The sequence below is a fragment of the Scardinius erythrophthalmus genome (genome assembly GCF_964197995.2).
Source record: "Scardinius erythrophthalmus genome assembly, chromosome: 23".
Lineage (NCBI taxonomy): Eukaryota > Metazoa > Chordata > Actinopteri > Cypriniformes > Leuciscidae > Scardinius > Scardinius erythrophthalmus.
The window spans coordinates 27426707-27447681 of NC_138243.1; the positions used below are offsets into that span (position 1 = coordinate 27426707).

Here is a 20975-nt window from a genome sequence, read left to right on the forward strand (position 1 = left end):
TTGGGCTCAATGAAGGAAAGAAAACAGAAAGACGGCGCCGAGGGTGGAGATTTTATGCATACAAAGGTTCACTAGAAGATTTATTACCTGCTAGCTAGATGCTGGCAAACCTTTCTTTGTAATCTTTATTTATTTATTTGTTTATTTATTTATAAATTCTAAATCAGGTATTTTTTTTAAGTTATTTGACACACTGAAAAAAATGATTCGTTGAATTTAATCAATTTTTTTTTATCGTAAGTGGTTGCACACAATTGATTTTACCTACATTTAAACAAATGCATTACGTTTAACTTAATTTTAGTTCAACTTAATGCATTTGTTTAAATGTAGCTAAAATCAATTGTGTGCAACCACTTACGATAACATTTTTTTTGATTAAATTCAACAAATCATTTTTTTTTCAGTGCATGTACAGTGTTGCAGTCTTGGTATTTATTTATTTTTCTAAATCAGGTATTTTTTAAGTTATTTCTTATTTGTCATAGTGTGGCTGTCTTGGTATATTTATGAATTTAATCATTTTTCTAAACCAGGTTTTTTTCATATAGTGTGGCTTCTTGGTATTTATTATTTATTTATGTATCTTCTAAATCAGGTATTTTTTAAAGTTATTTGTCATATAGTGTGGCTGTCTTGGTATTTTATTTATTATTTGTTTTTCTATATGAGGTATTTTTAAGTTATTTACTTATTTGACATATAGGCTGTCTTGGTATTATTTAATAATTTTTTTAGATTTTTTTTTTAGGTTATTTGTCATATAGTGTGGCTGTCTTGATATTTATTTTTCTAAAAAAAAATTTTTTTTTTTTATTTGTCATAGAAAAATATCTGATTTAGAAAATAAATAGCAAATACCAAGACAGCCACAGTCTAAGTATTTGCTATTTTTATGACTTAGTGTGGTTGTCTTTGTATGCATGTATTTATTTGTTTTCTAAATCAGCTCGTTTTAGGTTATGTGTAATATAGTGTGGCTGTCGGTATTTGTTTGTTTGTTTGTTATTCATTTTTGTTAGGCCTACAGATTTATTTATTTTAAAACTGATGAAATTGTTTAATTTTTGTTTTGTTTCTGGGTTATTAAAATATCATAACGTCTCTAAATGATGCTCATTATCAAATATCACATAAAAAAAAACAGTCAATATTATGTATAGTTGTAAAACCATAAAGAGAGTTATATTTTGCATTAAATCTTTAAATATGTTTCTAGGTGTTCTGGAAAAGGCATTTTTCAGTTGTTTGGAAATATTTAAATTACGATTACAAATTATGAATGGAAGCAGCTCCTTTACAATGATGTCAAACAAAATCAGAGAAGTGACAATGTTCATTCATCATCTCAACTCATCAAATAATGAGAATAACATGATTCAGACTGCTGAATGTGTCAATATTGTTCCCTCTTCAGCCCATTTAAAGGTTCAAAGGGCAGATGATTTGTTTACACTCTCTCATCATATCTTCATTTCTATCTGCCTCTCTCTTTCAACAAACACCCGATCTCATTCCTCTCTTATCTGTCACTGATCTCTCTGTAATTGTATTGCAAGTTTCTATATTCCGCTAGGATCAGTGTTAGGGGACGGTCCCGTCTCGTTTCCGCCGTCCCCGGGCCCTGATACGTGATAAACCCGGGGCTGACTTTGATGTGTGTGAGCAGAGAGGAATCAGACTCAGACAGGAGCCTGTTTTTATGGATGACAGACGGGAGGGGTTGGAGACGGCAGGGCCACCTCTCATCTCACTAACACTATCATTAAAGCAGAGATTACAGTGTGTGTGTGTGAGAGAGAGGGACTCTTCTGTTATAATGTGTCTGAGCTGATATATCAATGTTTATAGTAAAATCATCAATATAGGGTGATTGGGACACTTATTGCCATTGATATGAAAGGGAAAACCTGAATTCACCTACTTGTGCTTTATAGAAAGCAGAATCCAAAACACTGATTTGAAGATCCTATAATTTAACAGCAGCTGAAGAACCATTTAGCCAAAGAAAAGTTCTTTATAACCTTCCAAGAAGATTTTCTTTTACGAGAATACAAGTTGCATGACTGAGTTCTAAACCAGGTCATTTTTTAGGTTATGTGTCATGCATTTATTTATATATTTAAGCTTTAAATCAGTCACACTGAAAAAAAAATGATTCGTTGAATTTAATCAATTTTTTTATCGTAAGTGGTTGCATTCAATTTTTTATTACCCTTAAACAAATGCATTAAGTTGAACTTAATAAATTTTAGTTCAACTTAATGCATTTGTTTAAATGTAGGTCAAATTAATTGAATGCAACCACTTATGATACATTTTTTTATTAAATTCAACAAATCATTTTTTTTTCAGTGTATTTTTTTTGTCATTTATTTATTAAAGTTCCAAAGTTTTTTTAAGTGCCATTTTTTATTTTATTATTCTATGTGGTATTCTTTAGGTTATGTGTCATTTAAGTTAAATCAGGTTGTTTTTTTTAGGTCATGTGTCATTTATTTATTTACTAAATCTGGTATTCTTTATGTTTTGTGTCAGCGTGGCTGTTTTTCACATTTATTAATATAGAAAGTTATCTGAATGATTTCAGCATTCTCTCCTCTCTTAATAAAATGTTTCTTTGACAAATAATTATTCAGTTTTATTGACTTTTATTTTAATTTCTTGAACTCACTGGTATCAGTCTAGGCTCATGTTGGATACTGACAGCATTTTTTATTGATGGATAACACCCATAACACTGTTCTGTCCTCATATTGATTTGTGCTGATGAGTCTTCAGTTAAGTGTGTGTCCACAGACGGCAGTCTCTCAGAGTAATGGCCCCCGGCAGTGAGGGCCTTTGATTGTCCTCATTGAGGCTCTTTCATCTCTAATAGGGCTGTTTGCTGCTCTGTTATTGCTCAGGTATTGTCCCTCTCCAGCGCTGCAGGGCCCGAGGGCCAAACAACCAGCTGTGCAAAATCAACACCGGCACCACGAGCGGCACACCACTACACAATCATCAGGACATGCTTTTACCCTTATGCTGAGCATCCATTGACAGATATGTGCACATTTAAATATCATTATAGAAACATTATTGCCTACAACATGCTGATATTGAAATCAAAACAATAACATTTATATTTAAAGCTTTCAATAAAATAAATACATTTATGTAAACATACAGTCCTTTCATTTTAATGTTATATACATATCAATATAAAATAAAATACATCAGTGTTATTTTAGTATCATTGAGATCGATATTGTTTTTATTTGTTTGAATTAATTTTTATTTTTATATTTTCTGTTTTCATTTTGATTTTAAAGTTTGATTAGTTTTGTCATTTTTATTAGCTTCTTAATGTCTAAATATATGTATTTTTAAATAACTTTTCATTTCAGTTTTAGTTATTTTAGTACATTAAGTTGTGAGAAATGAGAAAGAGGGCAAAATAAAATAAGTTTAAGTTTTTAATTTTCATTTCAGTTAACAATTTTTGTATGGTGGTAGTTTTAGCCATCAATGTATATATATATATATATATAAACGCTGACAGTATCCAACATTAGCCTAATTAGACTGATACCAATAAAATTATATAAATAAATACAGTTTAAATAAATCACAGACATTGTAAAAATAAATAAATAAATGCATGACACACACATAACCTAAAAATACCTGATATATACCCTATATATATATATTAGTGCTGTCAAATTGCTTAATTGCATCTAACAGAAAAGTTTGTGTATGTAATATTTATATATATATATATATATATATGTGTGTGTGTGTGAGTGTGTATATATATATATATTATTAATGTATATGTATATTAATTGTATCTAACATAAAAGTTTGTGTATATATATATACACACACACACACACACACACACATATATATATATATGTGTGTGTGTGTGTGTATAGCAAAAGCAAATATTAAAATGTGTTAATACCCAAATGGCCTGCCCATTATATATATTATATAAGGATATGATAGTTAGTAAATATCATGCTAAAAACTGAATTTTACTGGAATCTTAATACACAGCAAATTTGTTCTCTCTCCCTTATGTTGAGAATATTTGTTAATTGCTCTTCTTTTAGTGTGCCGATATCAGCTGGGTTTATTTAATTAAAAAATGTTACATTTCTGTGATATTGTATGTTACGTATCAATTATCACTTTAGAACTTCAAACTGTGATTGTACAACGTTTAACGACTTTAACGCGGCCTCATGATAGTGTGTTCTGGTCTCGTTTGTTATGCAGGGAATGTCCATGAAAGTCACTAATCCGGTTAATCCCATCCACCCTGATTGCAACACATCCAGTAATCCCTCATTGACTCCAATCAGAGGAATGGACCCGAGGAACCGGCCCGGTTGGAAAAGCAGGTCTGTGATCAGGAGAGAGAGACCAGAGGTGTCCCGGACGCTCCGGCGGCCCATTCAGAGCACTTTTGTTTCACACCTGGAACCGGGGAGGGGAAGTGTGAAGGAGGCATTAAGCCCTATTGAGCATAACTGCCGAAACCCACCCACCCCGTCTCTTACGACACACACCACTGAAGAGCCGGGGCCAGATCACCATGTTTGTGAATGCTTTCACATCATGGACACTTGACTGAAAGGAGCGTCCTCGCCGAGAAAGACAAGGGAGGAGGGAACGCTACATTTGGGCCTTTCCTTTTCCTGTTAAGAGTGTAATGTAAAGGCTGATGTGAGGTGTGAACCTAGACGTGCCCTTTGAAGTTAAAATGACATTTAGAGGTCAATTATGTTGTTAGCAGAAGGTGTCTGCCGGTTTCAAACCGCCATAAAATACAACTTAAAGGTAGATAAAATGAGACACACCGGTTTATGTCCTGTCAAACCTGAAGACACGCCACTTAAAGAGCAATGCAAACCAACAGCCATCAGAAATAAAACAATATAGTGTTTCACACTGTCCATTAGTGTATTATACACACTTTTGTGACATGATGGGACATCAAAACAAAATGTCATAAAAAAAGACTAGGCAAAGAATATGAGATGAAACTCAAAACATGAGTTTTCAAGGAACAAGGAGATTTCTCGCCCCTTACAAAAACACAGTGATGATATCAAATAGTAAAACAACTGACTTATTATAATTTTCATACATTATATTTATTTACACTGTGCTCTGGGGTTTTTAGAAACTGTACTGGAGCATTGCCATACTATCTTGTCTAAAAGGGACAGTTCACCAAAAAATTTAAATACTGTCATCATTTACTCATCCTCAAGTTGTTCCAAACCTGTATGAGTTTCTTTCCTCAGTTGAACACAAAAGAAGATATTTTGAAGAATGTCGATAACTAGTTGACGGTAGCCATTGACTTCCATTGTAAAAAGGGAAAATAGTCAATTAACTGTTTGGTTATTCGTCAAAATATCTTCTTTTGTGTTCAACAGAAGAAAGAAACTCATACAGGTTTGGAACAACTTGAGTGTGAGGAAATGATGACAGAATTTTCATTTTTACGTGAACCGTCCCTTTAAGAAAAAGTTAAATACTTTGAGTGAGAAATTGTATTGGGAAAGAGAAAAATACAGGTAAGAGACGTCAACATTAATAATTTATCTCAGAGAAAACAGTTTCCACACCAGTTGCATTACAATTATTATTATAAACATATTTGGTTTGACTTGTGGCTATTTTGTGTTTTCAAATAAGCAGATTATTAATTTGAATATACTGTAAGCACAGCAGCTTTTTTCTTATTTACACTGTAAAAAAACTGTTTTTTTTTCTAGTTTTACGGAATTTTACGGTTTTATTTTACAGATTTTTCATGTATTTTTGAAATGTGGTAAAAAAAAAAAACTCGGCAAATTACAGAAATAGACTGCAAATGTACATTTCTTGTGTAAAATTACATGAAAAACATGTAAATGTCATGGAAATTTCTGTTTTTTTTTTCTTTTTTTTTCTGGCACCCCAGCTGCCGGAATATTACCGTTTTTTTACGGGGATTTTACTGTGTCTCCATAATATTTATTTGCACTCTAGACAAATGTATCATGGATTAATTCTCTCAAGCACATTTGATTATTTTGTAAAGCCTAAATAAATGCTGCTGCATTAACACTGAAAGAAAGGTGAATTTATCCTTGAAAGATCCCCCGCAGAGACAGAGACGTCTGTTTATATACTGGAGGAGACGCCAGACTAAACACGTCTCATTTCACCTGACGCTAGCTGGTAAAACGGCAACATTTCCTCTTCCAAATAAATTGGATGATCAGTATTAAAATACTGTTGGGGACAGAAAGATTTTTTCATGTTTTCGAAAGAAGTCTCTTATCCTCACCAAGGCTTCATTTATTCGATCAAAAATACAGTAAAAAGAATAATATTGTGAAATATTATTACAATTTAAAATAACTGTTTTATATTAGAATATATTTTAAAATGTAATTTATTCCTGTGATTTAAAGCTGAATTTTCAGCATCATTACTCCAGTCTTCAGAGTCACATGATCCTTAAGAAATCTTTATTTTGATCAATATAATGCATCCTTGCTGAATTATTAAAAAATCTTACTGACCCCAAACCTTTTAAACAGTACTGTATATTAAATGAAAAACTGAAATATATTCACTATCTACTAAGCATTGACAGAAGGAAGAGGTTAATTGAAAAAATAGACTTTTTAAAAATAGGTTTAACAGCTGTTTTTACTGTTTGTCAACAGATAATTATGAAAACATTTAAAAACTACTGAACTCAGCCTTCATGAAGGTCAACAAGATTCACAAAAGATCTGGTGAGTTTTAAAGTTGACATCATTTCACGTAAATTTTGTCATAAAAAGAAATGTTAGCATGTTTCTTTTTAATAAATATCCTTATGTTAAGTAGGTTGCAATGCCAGAAAAACAAAATGGCTGCTGAATTTAATGTGTGTTTAATTTTTTAGTTATGTAGTCTGTTTTCCCCCAGTATTCGAGAAAATGTTTTAAAATATATAATGCGCATGTTAAGAAGTTTGGCGGTTGGGAAAAGCGGGTCAAAATGAACCAGGTGCATAAAAAGGAGGTTAGAATAATGTCAGGCATCATCTAACCACAAACACATCTGCATATATGATGTGTACATGCATCAAATATTCTCACTGACAAGCTGAGAGCCTCCCTTGCCCATGCATCTCCGTAAATGTCATTTATAGGTTTAGTATATGCAACTTTATCAAAATTAAAGTATATTTAAATTGTAGACAATCACACCAGCAGCTAAGACGATAAAATCAAGTCAAAACCAATGTGCCAGTGAAGATGTTACATTAAAGCCACCAATGGTCATTTATCCAAAGACAACGTCAAATTAATGCAGCGCTAACATGGAAATAATGTATACTGACACATTTTCATTAAAATATTTAATTAAAAAGTATAAAATAAGAACAACATCTTATAAACATTCAAGTGTCTGATAAAAGAGAATTATTATTTCTCATTACTGTACCTTATTTACGGAGAACCACGTTAAAACCTTAAACTATAGTGCAAAACTAGGATGATTGCAAAACATTTGCACATCTTATAAACGTTTACATGTGAAACGTGATCTGATCATAACTGGCAGGTAAAATCTAAAGTATATCCGGCTCTGTGATGAAGCACTGGCACATTAGTAGAGATAAGCGGAGATAGACTGGATTCAGGCGTTGCGCTCGGATGGAGGAATAAACTCCAGACCCAGAAAGGCAAAAATCTCCTCTTCCGTCTTTGCTCTGAGGTATTGATTCTGTACAATTTTACAGAGAGATGTAAATGTAGCTTTCTTTAAGCAAAGTGTTGAGCATTTTTACAGTTAAACATTTAATGTTGACTTATAAAACCTATATATTGTACAATATATTAGCCAAAAAGTATTTTAAGTCAAATTACACAGAATATGTTAAAGTGCCCTTATATGCTCTTTTAAAGACTCCTAATTTTGTTTTGGAGTCTCCCGCAGTAAGTTTACATGCATCCAAGGGAAAAAAAGAAACACTTGAATTTTCTCATAATATACATAGCAGTATCAGCACATTTCTCACACGGTTCAATAAAGGATTCAGTCTCTCTAAACCCCGCCTTTCTGAGAGCCTGCTCTGCTCTGATTGGTGTTGCTAGGTGGTTGCTATGTTGTTGCTAGGGTATTTAGGGTGGTTGCTAGGGTGTTCAGGGCGATTGCTAAAGTATTCTGGGTGGTTGCTATGGTGTTGCTAGGGTATTATGGGTGGTTGCTAAGGCGTTGCAAGGCGTTTGCAAGGGCGTTCCGGGTGATTGCTATGTTGTTGCTAGGCGGTTGCTATGGTATTCTGGGTGGTTGCTAGGGTGTTGCTAAGCGGTTGCTAGGATATTCTGGGTGGTTGCTATGGTGTTGCTAGGGTGTTCTGTGTGGTTGCTATGGCCCAGTCTGTTGTGATTGGTCTACTCTGCTCTGATTGGTCAGATGACTTAGTCTGTTGTGATTGGTCTACTCTGCTCTGATTGGTCAGATGGTTCAGTTTGTTTTGATTGGTCGAAAGCTTACAGTGCGTGTCGTAAGCAAGTCCATTACCATATCTGTATTCAGCTCCTGATTTCGCAGCGCAGAAAACAGCGTCTCCTCTACATGACGACAACACAAACCAAACTCTTCCAGTCTCAGCTACAACTACAGTGTTTGAGAGTCAAAGCAGGCGTTGTTCGCGAGCAGCCAGTTGAGACCATAGGCTGGCATTATGCAAATCTGTTACAAACCTACGTAGGGTCATGCAAGAAGTAAGACTGGAATCACTGACGACATGTTTCAGGCAGTTCAGAATTGGTTCTTTTAGGAGTCAATAACCCTATTTTACATTTACTACCAGCTATATCACACACTACATAAAAGGTAATATCTTGAAAAGCATAATAGGGGCACTTTAACATACTATAACTATTGATGTACTTTTAGTGGCTCACCTGTTTGCTGTCGTACAGTGCGTGACTGCTCAAAGACATGTGCTTCTCTTGCCCAGCCCAGCGTCTCAACTCCCTCTCAAACAGCTGCAGAACAAACAGCCCATCATGACCTCAAAACACTGCGAGTGTGACGACGCCGTCAAACATTCACATTAATCAGCCTGATGATACATTTTGTTACAAAGTAAAATGAACTTTAACTGAAATAAAGTAAAATAAAATGTACAAAACTTAAACTTATTTATTTATTTAAACTTACTTATGTATAAAATCTATACTATATAGACATATTTTATGACAAAAACCAATAAAAATGTTGAAATATATATATATATATATATATATATATATATATATATATATATATATATATATATATGTGTATGTATGTATATATATATATGTATTGTATGTATGTATGTATGTATGTATGTATATATATATATATATATATATACATACATATGAAAATTAAAAATATATGAAAATTACTAAATGTATTTAAAAATTAAAGTATTTAGTGTTTAAAAGTACTACTAAAAGTGTTTGTTTTCAAACTACTCAACCAATAAAACTAACTGTAGGCAAACAAAACATAATAGAAATAAATAATAGTGAAATTCTCAAAACGATTTAATCCTTTGGAAGTGAGGAAGCAACACACCTTAGACCCGGTCCATCCGAGAGTAGCGAAGGCAAACTGGCTGTAGGGACTGACCACCAGATCTACCCGTACAGCTCTCCAGCCGGACACACTGGCTCTTTCACTTCCTGTCTGAAGCTTAAATATGGAAAAGCATCTCTCAAAGCGATCCATGTTATTAGGAGCTCTAGCTGGGCCGTCCATCTTTTCCAGATAAGAGTTTCTGGTCGTCTTCTGATACAGCAGTAAACCCTGAGGAAAAATACATGTTACTCTGTAAAGATATTACATGATTTACAACACCAAACAGACACAAGGAATGGATTTGATCGTCCAATTATTCAAAGAACATCACAAGTACCTGCTCCTCCAGCCAGTTTGTGATTTTAGGCATCAGTCCTTCCTCTTTCCCTTCTTCTGGATGCGTTATGAGAAAGTCCACATCATGACCGACTTCTTTCCCCCTGAAATATATATAGTGAATCTCAACTGCTTGATTGTTTATATTGTCACAAAATGTCAAATATATTAAATCACACCGCTCTATTTATATAGTAAATCAAACTTTACCTGCATACATACAGTATACTCAGGTAAATGCTCAAAAATGCTTTGAAGATTCAGTATCTGACCTCCTGAACCCTCCCATGAGCCTGATCTGCGCTCCGGGCAGCACAGCGCGCACAGCTTTCTCTACGATATCACTGATGACATCAGCCTCCGCCTTAGTGACGGGTTTCTGGAGGTCGTCGTAATACTGGACACCTGAAAGTGATGAGGTCAGAGGTCATTTCAAATTCTAGATCGTCCATTTCAGGGTTTTTTTAAGAACCACATAATAACTCATTAACCAGTGCTAAATCTTCTTCTAATTTATTTGTAGACTTATAGATGCAAATTGTTTCAATATTTGTATATTTATTAATAAAAAAATATATATACTTAACATGGACACACACTTAAATATAAATATAGGTATATTTATTAGGTATATACACTCATAAATATATATACATACAGTACACTCACCGGCCACTTTATTAGGTACACCTGTTCAACTGCTTATTAAAGGGATAGTTCACTTTGAAATAAAATTTTGGTATGTTTTAGCTTACCTCAAGGGCATCCAAGATGTAGGCGTCTTTGTTTCCGCAGTAGTTTCATTTTTGATATTTTTAGGTCAAACCGTTCTTGTCTGTCAGTCTTATAATGCAGGTCTATGGTCACCACCTCAAAGAGCATGCACAGAGAAGTCCAAATTAAACAATTCCCCATCGTAAGTACACATTCTCTGTGCATGCTCTTTGAGACAGTGACCATAGACCTACATTATAAGACTGACAGACAAGAACGGTTTGACCTAAAAATATCAAAAATGAAACTACTGCGGAAACAAAGACACCTACATCTTGGATGCCCTTGAGGTAAGCTAAAACATACCAAAATTAATTTCAAAGTGAACTATCCCTTTAACACAAATATCTAATCAGCCAATCACATGGTCAAGACGTTCTGCTGAAGTTCAAGCTGAGCATCAGAATGGAGAAGAAAGGTGATTTAAGAGACTTTGAACGTGTCATTGTTGTTGGTGTCAGACGGACTGCTCTGGGCATTTCAGAAACTGCTGATCCACTGGGTTCTCTTACGAGAGTCCTCTCGTACTGCGTTTTATTAAAACGCTACGGGAAAAGTCTCTTTTCACGAAACACTGAAGCAAAAAATTATCCTTTAATTTTCATATATGTAAAACGCGTTGCGGCAGCAGCAGACAGCTATGGCGAGACGGCTTGCTCGCTCATTGGCTGCTCTGCGGCAACTGCTTAAGCCTATCGAGCGAGGCCTGGGATGACATCAGGCCAATGAGGGCGCTTCGCGCCCTCCTCGCCACTTCCCGCCGAAACGGGCGTGGCTTACCTCTATAAAAGGAGCTCGAGAAGGCTGACTCACTTGATTTTAATCTCTTCAGCGAAGCGCACGCATCGCTGGATCACGGAAGCAGCGTCGTTGAAGCAAGCACATCAGCGGGACGAGCCCTCGAAGCCGCTGGCCAACGCCGCCTTCTACAGCCGTACCTGCTGCGCTTTCCGACGCCTATATCCTTTTCATATTATTGCTTTTCTGTGTGTGTGTGTGTGTGTTCTTCGCAACACTCACCCCTAAGAGAGCTGCGTCTTTTTCAAGATGCCTTCCTGCGGCTCGTGCCGAGCCCCACTCACCGAGGGAGACAAGCACGTCATCTGTGTTTCCTGCCTGGGTGAGGACCATGCAGCGCTCGCGCTCGCTGACGGCGGATGCCCTCACTGCGAGCTTTTGCCGATGGTGACTCTGAGGACTCGCCTGGCATCCTTTTCCAAGCCTGCATTCACCGCCGCGATGCCGCGCCGTAAAAAGCGCCGCTCGCAGCGGGTCCCGGAACCCGCTCCAGCCCGACCAAGCTCGCCGGTTCGCCCGCCAGCTTCACCGGCCTCTCTCGAATCACTTCCTGATGCTCAGCGCCCGCAGTCTGCCGCCGCTTCATCAGAGGAAGTCGGTTCAGAGGCCGCGTCGGGGGAGAAGGATTCCTGCTCTCTGCTAGCTTCAGGCAGCGAGGATTGGGCGAGCTTTGAGGATCTCGCGCCTCCTGCCCGCAAGCCCTCAACGAGAGCCAACATTGAGACGGAGCTCATGCGGGTACTCGCACTGGCCGCGGCGAGCCTCGGCCTCGAGTGGTCTGCACCGGAGCCCCCCTCTCGAACCCGGCTGGATGGTAGTTTCCTCCCTGGTGAGCGCACTTCTCCAGAATCTAAGCCCGCTCCTTTTCTTCCTGAGTTACACGAAGAAGTTGCGAAGGCTTGGAACGCGCCCTACTCTGCGCGGACGCGCTCATCTGTGTCACCCGCATTTTCCTCTCTGGATAATGCCAGTGACCGAGGCTACCTCTCTCTTCCGCCGGTGGAACAGGCGATAGCGACCCACCTTTGCCCGCCCTCTGCTGGACGGCGGACTAAACCGGTGTTGCCTTCCAGAGCCTGCCGCATGACGTCGACGCTGCTCGCGCGAATCTTCTCCGCCGCTGGGCAGGCCGCGTCATCGCTACACACCATGGCTACGCTGCAGATTTACCAGGGTGATCTCCTCCGTAAGCTGGACGAGATGGGACCTGGGACGCTATCTGCATCGCGGATTTAAGGAGCGCTTCAGATCTCACGCTCCGAGCTACTAAAGCCGCCGCACAAGCCATGGGACGGTGTATGGCTTCCGCCACTGTCGCTGAGAGGCACTTATGGCTGACGCTCACGGAGATGGCCGATTCCGAGCGCACTGCGTTTCTCGATGCCCCGCTGTCTTCCACCGGCCTTTTTGGTTCTTCTCTCTCCGAGCTCGTGGAGAGATTTACCGAGGCCCAGAAAGCGTCTCAAGCCTTCAAGCACTTCCTACCGAAGCGCTCCGGTTCTGCAGCGGTTCGTGACAAACGGACCCCGCGGAGCTCTCAGCCTCAGCCCCCGCCTTCGGCCGCCTCTTCGCAGCAGCCACAACAGCGCAGCTCGAGGCCCCGCTCTCGGTCCAGCGCCCGGCGCCCCTCTTCGCGCGGGCCGCGATCGAGGGTTGTGGTAAAACCGGAAGTGCCGAAGAAGTCCTAGCAAGCCTGGGAAAGCGCAGGTGTGTGAGTCCCGTTGCGGCCGGCCTCCCACCCAAGCGCCCCGCTGTTTCAGTCCCAAGGTTTGCGACTGTTCCAGTGTTTTCTGCAGAGAGCAAGCCTGCACTGCCGCCCGCTTGCCTGCACACAAAAGCCGTTCTCACGGCTACCCAGATAAATCTCGAAAAGAGTGTATTTTCTGGTGTCCCGGCCACGGCCGATGGTGCTATAAATGTAGTCTCGATGCCCACTCCTCAGTGCCCATCACTACACATAAGCACAGCCCTACACGTAGGGCCCGCGCACATAAAATCGACTCAGGTCGGTTGCGCTTCCAGCATAGTGAGAGTGCCCACTTCCCAGTGCCCACGAACACTATGTCTAACACATCACAGGCTCTCTGTAAAAACGAGAACTGTGAGCGCGCGCTCTGCTCAGGCAGACGCCGCGCCCAAAGCAGTAAATGTGCCCGCTCCCAGCCCACATCTACTCGCTCACATGGGTCCTATGAGACTTTCTCAGTCCTCCCTCACTCAGCTAAGCACTGTAGTAAGGTCGAGGACGAGCGTCTCGCCCGCTGTATTAAGCGCGCGCCCCGCCTCAAATGCCACAGGCATAACGCCTATGTTTGTATCCCCCGAAGCACCTCTGTCGCACGGCGATCAGAGTGCGCTCCGTATCCAGCCCCTAGCCAGCCATGCAGAAGCATGGGCAGCGCTCCCAGGGGTTTCGGACTGGGTGCTAGGCATTATAAAGAGAGGCTTCTCGCTACAGTTTTGTCGACGCCCTCCCCGCTTCATAGCGCGCGTCGAAACTACGGTCTCGTTGGAAGTAGCTCACCTACTTCGAGCCGAAATATCAAAACTGATAAGCAAAGGGGCGATAGAGCGCGTTCCCCCAGCTCTAAGCGAAGGGGGGCTATACAGCAGATACTTTCTAGTCCCCAAAAAGGACGGCGGTATCAGACCCATACTGGATCTAAGACGGTTGAACAGAGTATTGGTGAAACGCAGTTTCAAAATGCTCACAACCAGCAAAATTCTCGCGCATGTTCGCCGAGAAGACTGGTTCATGTCAATAGATCTGAAGGACGCGTATTTTCAAATACAAATAGCGTCACACCACAGGCGATACTTGAGATTCGCCTTCGAGGGTCAGACATACCAGTATACAGTCCTGCCATTCGGCTTGTCCCTAGCACCCCGTACATTTACGAAATGCATGGACGCAGCGCTCGCTCCTCTCAGACTCAGAGGCATGCGAGTGCTGAACTATTTGGACGACTGGTTGATCCTAGCTCAATCACGATCACAGCTCGTGGAGCACAGAACCATTTTACTCGATCACCTCGAGAATCTTGGTATCACAGTCAACTGGACAAAGAGTTCATTGAACCCCAGTCAAACGATTTTGTTTCTGGGCGTCGTTCTGGACTCACAGTCTATGACAGCGCGGCTGTCACCACAGCGCGTGTTGATCATTCAGCGCGCGGCGAGGTCTTTCCGCCGCGGCGCTGTCACCCCGCTCAGGAAGTTTCAAAAGATGCTGGGTCTCATGGCTTCAGCATCGTCAGTTCTCCGGCTGGGCTTGCTCCGCATGCGCCCGCTGCAGTTCTGGTTGAAAACGCGGGTACCGCGCAGAGCGTGGGCGACCGGTCGATTACGCCTCAAGGTCGATCAGAGCTGTGTTTCAGCCCTGGCGCCTTGGACGGCGGACGACTGGTACCAATCAGGTGTAAGCCTGGGGACTTCCTCGAGAGTGAGGATGGTGTCGACAGACGCATCCACCTCGGGATGGGGAGCTCTGCTCGAGGGCAGACCGTTCTTCGGCCTGTGGTCGGAACGAGAAAAGCTCCTACACATAAACTGCCTAGAAATGCTGGCAGTGCACAACGCGATGACACGTTTTTGTCCCCGCATCAAGGACGAACACGTCATAGTCCGTTCGGACAACATGGCTGTGGTGTCCTACATAAATCGCCAGGGCGGTCTGAAATCCATATCCCTGTACAGGCTGGCGAAACGCCTCCTACTATGGGCTCAGCACAACTTACGCTCGCTGAGAGCAGTGCATGTACCTGGGCTTCAGAATGTGGGCCCAGACAGACTGTCCAGGAACAATGTTCCCCCGGGCGAATGGTCTCTACACCCACAAACAGTCCGGCTGTTGTGGGAGAGATTCGGCAGAGCGGAGGTGGACCTTTTCGCGTCCCGCGAAAACGCGCACTGCCCCGCGTTCTTTTCAAAGACCGACAGCGCGCTGTCCCGGAGGTGGCCGCGCTGCCCGTTATACGCTTTTCCCCCCGTCTCCCTCCTGCCACAGGTGCTGGAACGGGTCAGGGAAACGAAATGCCCAGTCCTGCTTGTAGCTCCGTTCTGGGAGAACCAAACATGGTTCCCAGTTCTGATGCAGTTGGCAGATATCGCTCCATGGCCGCTGCCGTTGAGGAGAGATCTCCTCTCGCAGGCCGGGGGCTCGATTTGGCACCCACACCCGGAACTGTGGTCCCTTCATGTGTGGGTGCTCAACGGATACCCGTTGGTCTCACAGAGGGAGTCGTGAATACCATCACTCAGGCTAGAGCACCGTCGACACGGCGGCTTTATGCTTCGAAGTGGTCGGTTTTCTCCGGCTGGTGTGCAGCTCGGAGCATTTCACCCCTCGAATGTGAGGTAACGGAGGTTCTCTCCTTCCTACAAGAGCTGTTGGATAAGGGCAGATCCCCTTCCACGCTCAAAGTGTATGTGGCGGCTATTTCAGCGTTCTTTGGTTCAACGCTGGGTCAGTCGCTGGGAAGGAATGATTTAGTCATCCGCTTCCTCAGGGGAGCTAGGAGACTGAATCCACCCAGACCTCCTTCAGTTCCTTTGTGGGACCTTTCTACGGTCCTAGCGGCCATGAAAGGTGCCCCTTTCGAGCCTATCCAGTCTATTAGCCTCAAACATTTGTCTTTCAAAACAGTGTTTTTGATGGCTCTCGCTTCAGTGAAGCGCATAGGCGACCTGCACGCGCTCTCTGTGAGCCCGGCGTGCTTGGAGTTTGGTCCTAATGACTCTAAAGTCATACTCAAACCTAAGCATGGCTATGTGCCGAAATCCCTCAACACGCCTTTTCGGGCTCAGGTTATATCCCTGGCTGCCCTGCCGGCATCGAGTGAGGAAGGGGACTCGAGTTTTCTTTGCCCTGTTAGGGCTTTAAGAGCTTATATGTCCCGCTCTGCTGTCTTCAGACAGACAGAGCAGCTCTTTGTCTCGTTCAGCGGACGTTCCAAAGGAATGGCTGTTTCGAAACAAAGTCTATCCAGATGGATAGTTGACGCCATAGCGCTGGCTTATACTGCCAAGGGCATTCCATGCCCTTTGGGAGTCAGAGCGCACTCTACGAGAAGCGTTGCTTCTTCGTGGGCTTGGTCCAGCGGGATTTCCCTACAGGATATATGTACGGCGGCAGGTTGGGCCTCGCCGTCTACATTTATCAGGTTTTATAACCTAGAGGTTCCCGCCTTGCAGGCTAAGCTTTTGTCGGTGTAATCCGTTCAGCCGTCTAGTCAGACCGCTGAAACTCATGCGCTATGCGCTACCGACTATCTTGGGCAGAACTGTGTAAGACCTACATTTTCCACATTAGTTCAGGTTCCCTACCCTGTCTATGTGATGATTATACTTGCGTCTGTGGACATGTTTTTCTACGACGCTAAAATTTAGGGATTTAAGGCTCTCACCCTTATTCCCTGACTCTGTGTGAGTCAATCTGGTGATTATGCACTGTATGCCTGAAAAAGCTTCCGGTGATCAGTGTTTTTATCCCAGCACGCACGGCGTTTTGCAAGGGGTTCCCGTAGCGTTTTGATAAAACGCAGTACGAGAGGACTCTCGTAAGAGAACGTACTCGGTTACTAACGTAACCTCGGTTCTCTCTAGAAGAGGGAACGAGTACTGCGAAGCGCCCTCATTGGCCTGATGTCATCCCAGGCCTCGCTCGATAGGCTTAAGCAGTTGCCGCAGAGCAGCCAATGAGCGAGCAAGCCGTCTCGCCATAGCTGTCTGCTGCTGCCGCAACGCGTTTTACATATATGAAAATTAAAGGATAATTTTTTGCTTCAGTGTTTCGTGAAAAGAGACTTTTCCCGTAGCGTTTTGATAAAACGCAGTACTCGTTCCCTCTTCTAGAGAGAACCGAGGTTACGTTAGTAACCGAGTACGATTTTCACACACAACCATCTCTAGAGTTTATAGAGTATGGACCGAAAAACAGAAAATATCCAGTGAATGGCAGTTCTGTTGATGATCAGAAAATGCCTTGTTGATGCCAGAGGTCAGAGGAGAACGGCCAGACTGGTTCAGCTGATAGAAAGACACCAGTGACTCAAATAAGCTCTCGTTACAACCGAGGTGCAGAAGAGCATCTCTGAACACACAACACGTCAAACCTTGAAGCAGAAGAGCTCCAGCAGCAGAAGACACACACCGGTGTCGCTCCTGTCAGATAAGAACTGAAGACTGAAGCTACAATTCACACAGACTCACCAAAACTGGACAATAGAAGATTAGAAAACGTTGCCTGGTCTGATGAGTCTGGATTTCTGGTGGGATGTTCAGATGTTCGGGTCAGAGTTTAAACAACATGAAAGCATGGATCATCCTGTCTTGTATCAGTGGTTCAGGCTGCTGCTGCTGTAATGGATATTTTCTTGGCAAACTTTGGACCTCTTAGTACCAATTGAGCATCATTAAACTCCACAGCCGACCTGAGTGTTGTTGCTGACCATGTCCATCCCTTTATGCCCACAGTGTATCAACTTCCAGCAGGATAACACTCCATGTCACAAAGCTCAAATCATCTCAAACTGGTTTCTTGAACATGACAATGAGTTCATAGTCCAGTCACCAGATCTCAATCCAATAGAGCACCTTTGGGATGTGCTGGAACGGGAGATTCGCATCATGGATCTGCAGCAACTGTGTGATGCTCTCATGTCAATATGGACCAAAATTAGGAAAGTTTCCAGCACCTTGTTGAATTTTTTGCAGTGAAAAATTAAGGAAACTCTGATGGCACTAGGAAGGTGTACCTAATAAAGTGGCCAGTGAGTGTATATAAGATCAATCAAATGTTTTTCAAAACAAACACACACACACACACACACACACACACACACACACACACACATATATATATATATATATATATACACTATATAGGTTGTTTGATAAAAATATTTCTATATTTATGAATATAATTACAAAAATGTAGCACATTGAAATGCAGTACCCGCTTGCTGTGCACGGTTCAACTGTTGTCCTGTGCGAACCAAATCATCAGGAGATCGCAATCCCTCTCTAAACCAGCGATCTGCCGTCCGCACACCCACCCCAAAAATACCAGTTAGTGCCTGCAGAAAAGGTTGCGACTTCATAATTCACAAACTAAAGGTACGAAAAAATCAGGCATTTCATTTATAATGGCAGATGCCAATATTCAGAACAGTTTGAGTAGTATTAAAGTATGCTATTTTTTAACATAAACCCATCATTACCTTCATGGCCTGAAATTGATCTGATTGTCTTGTTGACTCCACTTCTCTTGATGATCCATCTTCTAAAATCTCCTAAATGGTGAAATAAGTTTCTTAACAGATATATCTAGACAATATGGATTTTTGAGAGGAGTTCTTTAGCAGACACTTTTATCCAAAGCGACAAAGGCAATGGTTCTTCTTCAGCAGAACAAAGAATTTTATACGCTTTTGGAACAACTTGAGGGCGAGTAAATAATGACAGAATTTTCATTTTTGGGTGAACTTTCCCTTCAGGCTACAAGAAAGCATAATTGTCACCTTAATAACCCTCTGTGAATGGTCACCCAGGCAGGGCAAAGACCTCAGATCCTCCATGTTCTTCACTCGATAGGGAAGTGCCTTTAGGACTGAAGCTGCCCGTCTAAAAGCGACGCTCCGTCCTTCATTGTCATTATATTCGGCATTTTGAGACAAGATTTCAAGAGCATCCTACAGGACAGAGTGTCAAATAACTACTCATCTTTGGCAGTGAATAAACAGAAAGCAGTTGAGACATCAAATAACTCACTGTTAGAAATGAATTGTGGTGTTTCAAAGGTGTCCGTCTTTGACAGGCATAACTTTTCATCATCACTGCAGTCGGGTCTATGTTGGGTTGTGGGTTAACCTGCAAAACATTTACATTTACATACTTAGTTAATTTGCTCTTTTTAAAGTAATGTGTCCATAAAAGCAGATCCAGCAAGTGATATCTGCCCTTGTACCTGTAATGTGTGTCTGTCCTGAACAGTAACGGGATGTCCTGCCTCCATGCTCTCCGTAAACCACTTGATATCTAACAAATGGACAGAACTGGAAGTGTCTGGTCCAGTTTGGTTGTCCAGCCAGGCCTGCAGTTCATCTCCACTGTTGTTTTCTGACACAATATGTGTGATGGAGGAACTGTAGAAGAAAACAAACTGGGCTAGTCCAAAAGTTATCTATCATGGCAGGGGTTTCAATCTTTAAGATGCCACGGACCCCCAAATATGATCATCCTCGTGTGAAGGACCCATCCTAAAATTTAAAAGCCATCTATCATTTATAAACACCCAATTTATACACTGAAAAATGTATATTCCATACCTAAAATTAGTTAAATTAAGTTACATTACTTATATATTTCTACTCACTATAGTAATGCACAACAGTGTGTATTATTTAATCCAATTTTATCTGTATAACAGATTAATAACCTGTGTTTTATGGAACAAAAAAAAAAAAAGAACTGTGGCAATACCATGATAAATTGACGACGGTTCGTAGTGTAAACATACCTGTAAGTTTCTTTAATAAGAAATCCTTTGCTCCGTCCTAGTCGTGTAAGAAATGCTCTTCTAGATGTTCCCATCTTTCTCTCCAAGATGAATATAGAAACATGGGGAAATTTACAGATGTCATTCTGTTGGCTAACAGTTAGAGATACTTTCCTGCGTTTTAATGGGATCATAGTCTAGACTAGAGTAAACACTTTGGATCCCCTTCTGCCAATTTTAACCACCTCATCTACCACCACAGATCAGGTTTAATCCAACCCTCTGCATTTTCACAAGATTGAGGGAAAAGATGTCACGTGTGAGTCACAGAAGGATTTTCTTTTAATTTTCATGATTAAGTGCGCGCATTAGTGACCCGAAATTTGTCTTTAATTGGTCTCGGTGGACAAAAATAATAAGTATTGTGTTTTGACCCTTCACACTTACTACGTTTAAATGAAACTGCTATAAAGAAAGTACGTTTCTCTTTATACATTTTCAGGTGAATAGTGTCATAACCGCAGCGAAAGGATGTGGTGTTATCACGTGGTTTCTGTTACTTTTTTCAGCGTCGGTGAGGATGGACCAATCACAGCCATTTGTGATTACTAGAAACGGATCGCTGCACCGGATTTCTAATTATGTAGCAACGTATCACGCATTTTAAATAACAAATGTAAACGACAATGGGGTTGTTCAGAAACGTCTAAAAAAAATAAAGTCCAGAATTCAGTTCAGGTTTTCGGGACATAGGCGACACCTCTCGGAATCTCGTATCTCATGTAAGTTACACAGGGGGTATATTTTGAGTGATGCACATGTTGGTGCACTCATAAACAGTTCCGACTGGGTGCAGGCATAATTACCACATTAACTTAACTACGAATTAAAATAAAACATAAATAAAACAATGAATCTGAAATGCCTAGAAAGTTTTCCTTGA

The 20975-nt window shown here is 41.2% G+C and overlaps 1 protein-coding gene across 1 annotated transcript; it reads right to left on the minus strand.

Annotated features, from left to right (window-relative positions):
• Nucleotides 1-7394: 7394 nt before the first annotated feature.
• Nucleotides 7395-20812, minus strand: polm (polymerase (DNA directed), mu). Its single transcript, XM_081354916.1, has 11 exons — nucleotides 20054-20812; nucleotides 19502-19679; nucleotides 19306-19404; nucleotides 19056-19226; nucleotides 18756-18827; nucleotides 18491-18611; nucleotides 10236-10368; nucleotides 9965-10067; nucleotides 9625-9855; nucleotides 8961-9044; nucleotides 7395-7773 (listed from the first exon to the last, which is right to left on the minus strand). Exons 1-11 carry the CDS (start codon nucleotides 20224-20226, stop codon nucleotides 7687-7689), a joined length of 1452 nt encoding a protein of 483 aa, XP_081211042.1. The 5' UTR covers nucleotides 20227-20812; the 3' UTR covers nucleotides 7395-7686.
• Nucleotides 20813-20975: the final 163 nt, after the last annotated feature.

Excerpts from the sequence above, each read along its gene's own strand:
- polm (XM_081354916.1), bottom strand. The coding sequence starts at position 20,226 with ATGATCCCATTAAAACGCAGGAAAGTATCTCTAACTGTTAGCCAACAG. Across the intron at positions 9,045-9,624 it reads TCGGATGGACCGGGTCTAAG|CTGTTTGAGAGGGAGTTGAG; the intron begins GTGTGTTGCTTC and ends TTTGTTCTGCAG. Across the intron at positions 7,774-8,960 it reads CACTGTACGACAGCAAACAG|AATCAATACCTCAGAGCAAA; the intron begins GTGAGCCACTAA and ends AAAATTGTACAG.